General features: G+C 56.6%; 1 protein-coding gene across 1 annotated transcript in view; it reads right to left on the bottom strand.

Moving 5' to 3' along the window:
- LOC110568750 (uncharacterized) overlaps positions 1-12,213 on the bottom strand; it is a 164,775-nt gene that overhangs the window by 39,340 nt on the left and 113,222 nt on the right. The window contains exons 40-44 of the mRNA XM_064362875.1: positions 11,668-11,903; positions 10,002-10,079; positions 5,659-5,866; positions 2,054-2,220; positions 576-688 (exon numbers count right to left, since the gene is read on the bottom strand). Coding sequence (XP_064218945.1) covers positions 576-688; positions 2,054-2,220; positions 5,659-5,866; positions 10,002-10,079; positions 11,668-11,903 — 802 coding nt within the window. The remainder of the gene's footprint in view (positions 1-575; positions 689-2,053; positions 2,221-5,658; positions 5,867-10,001; positions 10,080-11,667; positions 11,904-12,213) is intronic.

Below are 12,213 nucleotides of genomic sequence, written 5' to 3'. Positions count from 1 at the left end.
CGTGGGTGTGTCCTACACCCTGTAAGATGCTTAACAGCATCGTGGCCTCTGGACACTGACCTTCACAGCGTCCTCCTCCCCAGTGTAGCAACCAGAAACTCCCCAGACATGCCGGAAGTCTCTGGGGGCGGTGGGGGGAGTTGCCTCTAAGTGAGAACCACTGGTTTACCCCCTCAATAAGTGGCTTACTCACCCCCTCCCTAGCTGCTGAGATCTAAGCACTGGAAACTGGCTGGTGGCCACTGACGTAGCGTACGCGTGAGAACACCAAGCACCTCGCCAGGCCCCTAGCCCTAAGGGCAGGAATAATCACTAGTAAGTGTTTAGAGCCTGGGATGCACTTAATATCTGAGACCAAGAACTCATCAGTGCTCTGCCTGGAGAAGGTGAGGGATTTTTATAGCTGGGTGACCTTGGAAAAGTCACTTGCCCTCTCTGAGCCTCCCTGCCCACATCGGTGCAGCGGGGCTGAGCGGAGGATTGAGAGGTGCTGTGTCCAGCATCAGTGCACAGTAGGTGCCCAGCCAACGGTTCCTCCCCCTGCCTCCTCTCCTCGTGGTAGGTGGGGGCCTCACCTGACTGCCTGGTTTTGGCCATGGACGTCAAGGACCAAGCTGGCCTGAGAATCGCAGGTCAGACGCAGCGAGGAGCTCATCTCTTCTGCCGCCCAGAGTCCTAGGAACACGAGCTGAGGAGGGAGCAGACTGCGAGGTGCGTGGGTGTAGACAGCCGGAGGACCCTCACAGGCCAGGTGAGGACCCCAGCCAAGCTCCACAGCCCAGCACGTCCCTGTCCCCAAGCCCCACAGGCCTGGCTCACCGACACTTTCATGGGGGCTGAGGATGCAAGGGGTCAGCCCCTGTTGCAGCTCAGGATGGCAATGCCCACCCAAAGGACAGCTGCGGCCCAGACATTGGTTAAGAACATGCTCCCCAGGGGGCTCCCTGTCACCTGGCCTCGAGTCCACGGTAGAGTTTAGATAAAGTCAGGGGCATGGGGTATCCAGTCCACTGAGTTGTGGGGTACAGAGCTGAGAGCCTCTGCAGGAAGGGCGACATCCTGGCCCCCTGAGCCCACAGGAGCCGTCCCTTCCTCCCACTGCAGAGTGGACTGGGGCAGGGGTTGCTGGGTAAGCTGAAACAGGAGTGTGTATGTGAAAGAAGCATTGGCACCTGCTCTGAAACACGCTGTGTGGCTCTTGGAGGAGGGCCAGCCAGGCAGGGCGAGTTCACGCCAAGTGACAGTGGCCACGGCATGGCCCCATGTGGGTTCCTCCGCCGAGGCAGGAGGGCCCCGTGAGGAAGGACCTGGGTGCCAAGTCTGAGGCCCTATTTTGCTGCTTGCTTGCTAGGTGACCTTGGGCAAGTCACCCACGCTCTCGCCTGTGACCCAGAGATGATGGTGATGATGAAGATAATGGTCACTGTCACACCATCAGCATCATCTTTTTCATCTTCATCACAGCAAGTGCTTCTTAAGCATCTACTCGGGCATTCGTGAGATTAACGCACTCAGTCCTCACAACCTCCATGTTATAGGTAATATCATCATCCCCATTTTGCAGATGAGGAGATGAGGGCACAGAGAGGTGAAGGAATTTGCCCAAGGCCACACAGCCGACAAGCAGCAGAGTTGGGATCCGAACACCGGAGAAAGCTTGGTAAGGAAGGGGCCATCCTGCCTCTCTCTGGGGCATCGGGAGGATGAAACTAACAAATGCCCATGAACCCTTCAAAGGGGGCTGGTATGGGGCGGGCACTGGACAAGCAGGAGCTTTGATTCTGACACAAGTGCAGGACAGAAAGACGGGTCAGAAGCCAGATGCTAATCCAGGGTGCCCGCCCACACCAGCCCTGTAACTGGGAACTCAAGAGACTGCGCAGCAGACCTAGTTATAGCGATTACAAATAAAGCCTTTGTAAACTGTAAAGTGCTGGGGAAACCCAAGGCCTGGCCCTCCCCATCCGCCCTGCACACAGCGGGTCCTCTGCACCCCAGGAATTGGACACAGGGGACAGAATTTGGAGGGAGGTCCTCCCCATCCACTCCTTACCTGGCTGGAGAAGGGCAGGCCCAGCCTCTGCAGAGCGGGCACTGTGTGGCTGGCATTGGCCACCATCTGCAACGGGCCGTGCAGTGGCCAAGCCACCAGGGCTGCCAGGTCCACAATGACACCACCATCCCTGCCACGGAGGGCCACATTGGCCTGGGTCTGGGACTCTAGAGGCAGAAAATGGCACGGGCTACTGAAGACAGGTTCACCTCCCTTCCCAGCCCAGGAACACACCAGACTTCGGGACGCCCTGTGGCCCTCAAACACAGCACCAGCGGGAAAGGGAAAGGCTCCCATGGGGGCCTAGGTGGGGTCAATCCCTTTTGAGCCTCCTTGACATCATCTGTCATCATTTGTCCCTGAGGATCTAGGCCTGGGTGGCTCCTCCTTTCATTGAAGTTGAAGTTGCTGAAATGACACCTCCTCTAAGAAGCCTCCCCGACTGCCCATCTGAAGTCCCTCCCAATCTTTTGCTGCCAGCATCCTCCATCCCATCTCCCTGGAGTGGGGTTCCCAGCACAACCCAAAATGACCTCGCTCACTTACTTACTAGGTTCCTGCTCCCCTGCTGCTACCCCACCAGAATGCCATCCCCTGGGGCGGGGTTTCTCCTAGGACAGCTCCTGACACACAACAGGGGGTCAGTGAGTACTTTCCGAATGACTGGGGGAGGCTGCTTCTCTGTAAGGATTCCTGGGGATTCTCTGAGCAGCCTGCGGAGGAATCAGCATGAGGTCTGCTCTTGATAAATGGCCACTGAGGCCTGATACCCACCTGCAGCCACCTGGCCCTGGCTGGAGGGTCCCATCCCTCCCATCACCCCCCACAGAACAGGAGAATCTGGCTCACAACAGGAGTTTCTTCTTTGATTTAAATTCCCTCTTGTACACACAGAAACCCATCGGGTCCAGGAGCCACAGAGCAAACAGATGGTGCCTACTCTATGTCAGATGTCAGATGCCAGGTTCCCGTGGGGTGCAGCTCACGGCTCAGGCCCAAGTGACACTCAGCCAGGCTCCAGCACCTCCCATCTGGCCAGCAGGGTGGATGAGCCCCACAGCTCTGAGCCTCGACTTCCTTATCTATAAGGTGGGCACAGCCCACCTGCCTCAACGGACAGCGTCCAGAGTAAATGGGGTAACACATGAGAGAGGACCACCTGTGGGGCATGCAGGAGGCCTGGGACACACTTCCTTCCTTCCTCATTCCACACTCAACCACGTGTACCTACTACGTGCAGGGCAAGAGGAGGGAGGGGACACAATTCCCACGCCCGGGAGCACCTGGCTGTCAGAGACACCAAGAATGTTAACGGCGGGCAGAAAGTGTCCCCGAGAGCGGGAACAGCAGACTGTGGACAGCAGTGGGAGGAGGGAGAGGTCACTCCTAGCTAGGGGCGGCCACACCAGGCATCCTGGGCCGGGAACTAGAGCGGCGTGGAAGTGTTCATCCAGAATGACCTCCCATCACTCCATCACTTGTCCCCAGCAAATTCTGAGGTCAGCTCAGACTTGGGACAATTTCCTTGTGTGATCCAGTCCTCCATTCACCTCTCGGGAGGCTGAGGACCAAAAATAAAGTTTTTGTTGTTTTTTTTTTTTAATTTTTTTGAGATAGAGTCTCACTCTGTTACCCAGGCTGAAGTGCAGTGACGTGATCTTGGCTCACTGCAACCTCCACCTCCCAGGTTCAAGTGGTTCTCATGCCTCAGCCTCCTGAGTAGCTGGGACTACAGGCATGCACCACCACGCCCAGCTAATATTTCTGGAGAGACAGGGTTTCACCATGTTGGCCAGGCTAGTCCTGAACTCCTGACCTCAAATGATCCACCTGCCTCAGCCTCCCAAAGTGCTAGGATTACAGGCATGAGCCATTGCACCAAGCTCCCAAAATAAAAAAGTTTGAGGCCAACAGAAGATGCCCTAGGGGACTAGGGAGACCCAGGGGTCCTGAACAGTCAAGAGCCAGGTCTCTGTAATCTATGTGGGGGTCAGAGGATGGCTCTGGGTTAAATCCTCACTCCACCATCACCAGCTGTGTGGCCTGGGCCAGGTGACTCAACCTCTCTGAGCCTCCATTCCTCATCTGCATAATGGGAATGGCATTCCTAACCCTACCTCATCGGCTCATTCACGCACGTTCAACACCTACTATGTGCCCTGCGGGAAAGCACACAAAAATCATCCCTGCCCTCATGGAGCACACATTCCGGTGATTCTAGTGTAGACAGAATGAGAAACAATGGTATTTGTATGCTACACGGTGTATTCAAATGACAGAACTGGGAAGAGGGTGGGAGGGGATGGGGGATGGGAGGAGGAAGAGGCCTCCCTGAGATGCCATTGGAAAAACACGTAAGGGAGGCGAGGGAGCCAGGCAGGTGTGTGGGAGAGAGACAGAAGAGAGGCGTCCCAGGCGGCAGGATCAGCACGTGCCAAGGTCCTGGGGCAGCAGCAAGCCTGGTGTGTTAAAGAATAGAAAGGAGTGGAACAGGTGGGGCTGGGGGCCGGGAGATGAGGTCAGATGGGGGAAGGGTGCGCGTTCTGACCGCTCGCAGGCCCCTCTAAGAGCTGTGGCGTCCCCCTGTGTGATGGCGACAGCTGTACTGCACTGAGCTCTCGTGTGTACACAGCTTGCCCGGCGTGTATACAGTAAGTGCCCAGCCAATGCTGGCTCCTCTTATTGCTTTTATTTTCCCCCCATAATGCGTTGAACCATGACCCCCAAAAAGAGATAATGAAGTCCCACCCCCTTCACCCTCTGTCCTATGAAGATGACTTTATTTAAAAATAGGGTCTTGGCTGGGCGCGGTGGCTCACGACTCTAACCCCAGCACTTTGGAAGGCCGAGGTAGGTGGATCACAAGGTCAGGAGTTTGAGGCCAGCCTGACCAACATGACCAATCCCTGTCTCTACTAAAAATACAAAAATTAGCCAGGTGTGGTGGTATGCACCTGTAATCCCAGCTACTCAGGAGGCTGAGGCAGGAGAATCGCTTGAACATGGGAGGTAGAGGTTGCAGTGAGCCAAGAGCACACCACTGCACTGCAGCCTGGGTGACAGAGTGAGACTCTGTCTTAAATAAATAAATAAATTAATTAAGTAAATAAATAAATAAATGGTCTTTACAGATGGAATTAAGTAAAAATAACATCACATTCAAGCCGGATGGGCGTTCAGTTCACTGTGGATTGTTTTATTTTGAGATAGGGTCTCATTCTGTCACCCAGGCTGGAGCACAGTGTTGCAATCATAGCTCACTGCAGCCTCGACCTTCTGGCTCAAGCGATTCTCCTGCCTCAGCCTCCCGAGTAGCTGGGACCACACACACGTGCCACCACATCCAGCTAAGAATCCTGTGCACACCAGCTAAGATTTCTGTGTTTTAAGCCATTCGATGTGTGGGACCTGGTTGCGGAAGTCCTAGGAAACTAATCCGCCTGCCTTGGGAGTGAGGCCATTCATGGGCAAGGCTGTCCTGGTTGTCCCAGAGCCCAGGGCCACACTGGGCTTCATGGGGTGCCGCCTGGGTCCAGGCCTGAGGCTGCTGGCTGGCCCAGGCATGGAAGAAGCCAGCTCCCCAGTTTCGGGGCTGGGTGCCTTACCATGTATCTGCAGCTCTGCATGCAGGGAGGCCTCTCCTGGGAATCCTGCCCACAACAAGGCCTCACTGTTGTGCCAGCTCTGGCCGGAGAGCTCCAGGTGCCCGTCACGGTAACAGCAGCTCACAGAGTAGTTGAGAGATGTGGGTCCCATCAGGATGCGTCCGGAATGCTCAAAGCCCGAGCTGCCGTTCTCAATGTCCATGAAGACCTGGAATGCCACCAAGGAGATGCTGGGCCGCCCTGTGCAGAGAGCGAGCCAGCCCGGGGCAAGCTGGCACTGGCTCCCACACATCCAGGGGTTATCAGTGCCATCCATGTCCCTGTGGTGGGAGGAACTCAGACCCTCTTGAAGGAGCAGGTTTGATGACCAACACAGTTACTCCAGCTAATTACACGTGCACCAAGGAACCCACAGAGAAAATACAGAGAACCAGTCAGGAGGTGAGGCAGGCAGGGGAAAGGGGGCCTGGGGAGGATGGCTAGAGCAAAACTTTGGGAAGAGGAAGATATCCTGGCTGATGCGAAACAGGTTGGCAAACTACAGCCTACAGCTTTTGTTGTAAATAAAGTTTTATTGGAACACAACCCTGCCTGTTTGTCACAAGTGTGTGAACCAGAGCAACTCCGTCTTGAATAGGAGCTGGGTAAAATGAGGCTGAGACCTACTAGGCTGCATTCCCAGTGGTTAGGCATTCTAAGTCACAGGATGAGATAGGAGGTCCTACAAGATACAGGTCATGGCCAGGCACAGTGGCTCACACCTGTAATCCCAGCACTTTGGGAGGCTGAGGAAGGCAGATCACTTGAGGTCAGGAGTTCGAGACCAGCCTAGCCAACATGGTGAAACTCCATCTCTACTAAAAATACAAAAATTAGCTGCATGTGGTGGTTCATGCCTGTAATCCCAGCTACTCGGGAGGCTGAAGCAGGAGAATCACTTGAACCCAGGAGGCGGTGGTTGCAGTGAGCCGAGATCGCACCACTACACTCCAGCCTGGGTAACAGAGCGAGACTCCGTTGCCAAAAACAAAAATAAAAAAGAGTGACAGATACAGGTCATGAAGACCTTGCTGATAAAACAGACTGCAGTTAAGAAGCCGGCCAAAACCTACCGAGATGGCTATGACAGCGACCTCTGGCTGTCCTCACTGCTACGCTTCCACCAGCACTGTGACAGTTTACAGATATTGACACAACATCAGGAAGTTACCCTGTATGGTCTAAAAAGGGGAGGCACGAATAACCCACCCCTTGTTTAGCATGTCATCAAGAAATAACCATTAAAATGGGCACCAGCAGCCCTGAATTCTTTCTCGCACAAGATCCAAGAACCCTCTCTTGGGTCTGGATCGAGATCGCTTTCCGGCAACACGTTCATGTCCTATCCCGTGGCTGCTTCCACGACACCACAGCAGCAGAACGGAGTAGCTGCGGCAGAGACTGCGGGGCCGCAGAGCCTAAGACGTTTACTATCTGGCCCTTGACGGAAAACGTCTCTCAAACTCTGCCGCGAGATGTAATTCCCTCCCATGCCACCCCCCAACCATCTCAGTAAAACCTTCAGTGAGGCTGGGCGCAGTGGCTCATGCCTGTGATCCCAGCAGTTTGGGAGGCCGAGGCAGGCAGCTCACTTGAGGTCAGGAGTTTGAGACCAGCCTGGCCAGCCTGGCAAAAGCCTATCTCTACTAAAAATAAAAAAATTAACCAGGCATGGTGGTGGCAGGTGTCTATAATCCCAGCTACTCAGGAGGCTGAGGCAGGAGACTTGAACACACCGAGTGGCTGGGGGGCAGGGGGCGGGGGGCGGGGAGGCTGCAGTGAGCCGAGATCATGCTACCGCACTTTGGGCGAAAGCACAAAACTCCGTCTCAAAAAAAACAAACAAACCCTTCAGTGAAATCTCCACCACCTCTTCCACCATTATTGAAGGAACTACCCGGGCAGGAAGGAACAGGGATGAGAGGCAAGGAAAGGGCATCTCAGGTCCCTGCGACCCAGAGAATGAGCCGTGGCACATCCATGACTGCATCTCCTGGGCTCTTATGAGAAACGCAGGGTCTCAGCCCCGCCAAGCAGACCAGAATCAAACCTGCATTTTAACACCACCCCCGGTTGATGCCTGTGTGCTGGGTGTGCAGGGACCCCGCTCTATGCAGAAGAAGGCCGCCCATGTTGTGGGACATCACAGGAGGTCCAGGTCTGCTGGGCTCTGACCATGTGCCACCCACCCTCTGGGATGACAGCACAGGGCCTGAGGCTGGACTTGTCCTGAGTCTCAGGGGCTCTGTACTGCTGGCCAGCTCTGCCAAACTGTCCCCATCCACACTGGGCCACACCCAGGCCTGCCTGCTTGGCCTCTGCAGGTGTCACCGCTGACCCTGATGGCGCCAAAGTCATACGGGCCTCAGGCACACAGGCTCAGGGCAGATCCGGAGACTCACCGTGAGAGCAGAGAAGCCAGGGCTGAGCTCTCTGTTGTTATCCGCCAAGGGCTTCCCTGAAACCCAGTCCCAATGGGCAGAGCTGGGGAAACTGAGGCCTGAGCCCTCGTCACCACATAGCTGGCTCCCTAGACTTTCCCCCAGGACTGGGAGTTCCCAGGGTTCAGTCAACCCTAGACCAGGGCTTGCAAACTGGTGGCCCTTGAGCCGATAGGTTTTGTGTCGTCACTCTCGTATTTTTTGTGTTGTGTTTTTTTGACGGATTCTTGCTCTGTTGCCCAGGCTGGAGTGCAGTGGCACAATCTCAGCTCACCGCAGGCTCTGCCTCCCGAATTCAAGCGATTCTCCTGCCTCAGCCCCCAGAGTAGCTGGGACTAAAGGCGCCTGCCACCACACCCAGCTAATTTTCTGTATTTTTAGTAGAGACAGGGTTTTGCCATGTTGGCCAGGCTGGTCTCATAAACTCCTGACCTCAAGTGACCTGCCTGCCTCAACCTCCTAGAGTGCCGGGATATACGACATCTGATATAAGTCTGTTTATATAAAATTTCCAGAATAGAAAAATGCATAGGGACAGAAGGCAGATTCGTGGTAGTTGGGGACCAGGGAAGAGAGGATGGGAGGGGCTGCTGATGGGTATGAGGTTTCCACTGAGGTGAGGAAAGTTCTGGAACTTGCAAGCACCGATGATTGTAGGATAGCGTGAACGCACGTAGCATTCCTGAGTTGTATACTTTTAAACGGTTTTACGTTACCATATGCATTTTACTACAAGAAATGTGAAAAGATACATACAATGTGGAAGCTTTGAGAAGTGGCGCATGCTCTCCAGTTCCCACACAGCCCAGGGACACATTTGAGTTCTCCACCTGGCCCCAAAAGCTTTGAGTTTGCAACCCCTGCACCCCACACACGAAGGCTGATCACTGAAACAGCAGAAGCAGGCCGGGTGCAGTGGCTCACGCCTGTAATCCCAGCACTCTGGGAGGTTGAGGTGGGCAGAGCACTTGAGGTCAGGAGTTGGAGACCAGCCTGGCTAAGATAGCAAAACCCCGTCTCTACTAAAAATACAAAAAGTAGCCGGGCGTGGTGGCGGGCATCTTAATCCCAGCTACCTGGGAGGCTGAGGCAGGAGAATCGCTTGAACTTGGGAGGTGGAGGTTACAGTGAACCGAGGTCGCACCACTGCACTCCAGCCTGGGTAACTAAGCAAGTCTCTCAGTAAATGAATGAATGAATGAATGATTGAATGAGCTGTGATCATTGCCTGAACGCGCAGCAGGCAGCGAGGCCCCTCACAGTTTTACGTCACCTGTTTTATGAGGCAGGGACCGCTACTCCATAAGTCAACAACGTGGGCTATGTGCCATGCCCCATCTTAAACCTGGGGATACTACCAGCATGAAATAGAAATGGCCGAGAGTGGCAGGGGCCACTTAGATGGCAGTGCTGGGAGACAGACAGGACAAGGAGAAAGGCATTGCGCTTCCTGCCGGCACCCTCGGCGGAGAGAGCGTGAAGCCACCTGAGCTGAGCCGCGCCCCAGCCCTGAGCTCCACCGTCCACTTGTCTCATGAGGCCAGGACACGCCCGCCACCAGCCCGGCCGCCCAGGACAGAGGGGGGCTTGCAGCCCTCGGGTCCTGGTTGACGTCTACCTGTCCCTGCAGACGGGACCACTCAATGACTGCCAGGTTGAGCTGACGCCCCTGGGAGCTGGGAGTCCAGGTGCATGTCACCGGGCATATGGGGGTCCTGAAGGAAGGGGACCGTGTGAGTTTCTCCTGGCAGCGACCTCAGCCCCACGCACACCACAGGCAGTGGTGTGATCAGGCTGTGCCAGCCTCCCTGGAGGGGCCCACTGTGTACCACAACCATCTTGCCCAGAACAGAGACCCCATACCTCGAAAGGCTGCCCAGTGATGTCCCCTCGGCAGAGTCCTAACAGCTGAGTGGATGAGGCATCTCCGCTGCAGCTGACCTATGGAGACCAGTGGATGGAAAAGGGCTGGCTTCTTCCCCCGACCCCGGAGTGAACTGCTATGGGTGCCAAGATCCCACTTGCCCCCACCCCTTTGGGGAAGCCACTGTGGGCAAATAACCCCAAAGAGAGGTTTGCACAGAGACGTGAGGGCAAAGCCACAGCAACATCACCATCAAATGAAGGTAATCAGAGCTCCCGCCATGCAGGGCCTCTGCGCCAGGCACGGTGCCAACTGGTTCATCATCTGAACCTCAGAGGAACCACGGGAGGAGGTGGCAGATGAGGAAACTGAGTCACACAAGTCAGGCAAAAGAAAGCATCTTGCCTGCGGTCACACAGTCAGCGGTGGTGCGGCCTGGCTTCAGGCCAGGAGCCCTGGTCACTCACGTTCCCTTCCCCACCATGGACGGTTTAGCCACCCTCGGGGACAAGCCACCAAGGTGGCTTCTTGCTTTTCATTTCTGAGAATAATGAGGAAGACAGCTGCGGGTGCGAGGCTTCTCCAGGGGAGGGGGACCCAAGGAGGAACTGAGGGGCCAGGGGCTCTGCTGTCTTCATTCTACCAGGCAGGGCCAGAGAAGCCTGAGAGGCGACTGCCCCAACTCTGCTGCCCGGTGTGCAGATAGGAAGGACAAAAGCAGAACAGAAGTGGGGGGAGAGAGAGAGAAAGAGGGGAGGAGGAGAGGGTAAGAGGAGGGGAGGGGAGGGAGACAGACGGGGAAGGGGAGGGGAGGGGAGGGAGACAGGCAGGGGAGGAGGAGACTGGGAGGGCTGGGAAGGAAGAGTGGGGGGAGGAGGGAGGGAGGATGAGAGGAAAGAAAGCCGTGGGTAGATAGGAGGACAGGTGGCAGGAGAGCAGGTGAAGATGGTAGGGGGAAGATGGAAGGGAGGATGAGTGGGAAAATGGAAAGGAGGATGGGAGGAGGGAGGCAGGTGCAAGGGAGGCAGGTGATGGGGAGGCAGGTGGGGGAGAGGCAGGTGGGGGGATGGTGGGGAGTGGAGGGGTGGGGGGGTAGGGAAGGCAGGTGGGGGAGAGGCAGGTGGGGGGAAGGCAGGTGGGGGGGAGGCAGGTGGCGGGGAGGCAGGTGGGGGGATGGTGGGGAGTGGAGGGGTGGGGGGGTAGGGAAGGCAGGTCGGGGAGAGGCAGGTGGGGGGATGGTGGGGAGTGGAGGGGTGGGGGGGTAGGGAAGGCAGGTGGAGGGAAGGCAGGTGGTGGGGGAGGCAGGTAGGGGGTTACTAAGAAAAGAAGTAGGGACAGGAGGAGGGCCCTGGTAGACCCTGCTTGGGCCCCCCGAGCCCAGCAGTGCAGGCTGCAGTCTGGCCCATGTGAGCACTGAGCCACTCACCTGTAGCTGGGAGGGCAGTGTGCCCTGTAGCCCCGAGAGGCCGTGGTGCAGCCCCAGCACCAGCCCCTGGTGGCCGCCCTCTGCCTTCCTCTCCAGGGCTGCGTGGAGCTCCTCGCCATCCAAGTTCACTGTCAGCCCGGCAGCCAGATTGTGTCCCACACTCTGGGCAGAAGCAAAGCTGTTGGGTGTCCCTGGGACCCACTGTTCCCTGCGCGGCCCAGGCACAGCCCCCTCCTCACCTGGATATGCCCGTAGCCATCTATGGAGAAGGGCAGGCCCCAGTGCTTGAGACTGGGCACGGTGTGGGTGTGGCGGAGGCTAGCATGCAGCTGGCGGCTCGGGGACTCGGGGGTCAGGCCCTCGAGGCCAAGGGCAGCGTCTAGTTGACCCCTCGCATTCCGCAGTGCCAGGTGTGCTGAGCAGTTGGAAGCCACGTGCGTGAGAAAAAGGAGCGCCTCTGCCTTAGAGGGGAGTCCTGGGGAAAGAGGCCAACGGGCAGAGGTGGGCAAAGCCCCAGAGACCACGCAGCCCACTCCAACCCATTGAGTCAGGTGGGAACATGACGGGGGCCTGGCCAGCCCACCTGCTCTCTGGAGGGTCCCCCGAGCCCCCCGGCTCCAGGTCTCACTGCCCACAATACACCAGGTTAAACCATACGAAACTGTCCACATTTCACAGAAGTGGAGATTTCATCTAGTCCAGCCTCACAGCACAGTCACCACACGTAGCCAGCGGTAAACCCATGTCCCCTTAGGATTTCCAGCTCCCGAGGACAGGGCCCAAAT

Source organism: Aotus nancymaae, unplaced genomic scaffold (assembly GCF_030222135.1).
Source record: "Aotus nancymaae isolate 86718 unplaced genomic scaffold, 86718_ANA_hifiasm-v0.15.2.pri h1tg000049l, whole genome shotgun sequence".
Lineage (NCBI taxonomy): Eukaryota > Metazoa > Chordata > Mammalia > Primates > Aotidae > Aotus > Aotus nancymaae.
Note: the sequence above shows the minus strand (reverse complement) of the source record. Positions and strands in the feature narration are given on the sequence as shown.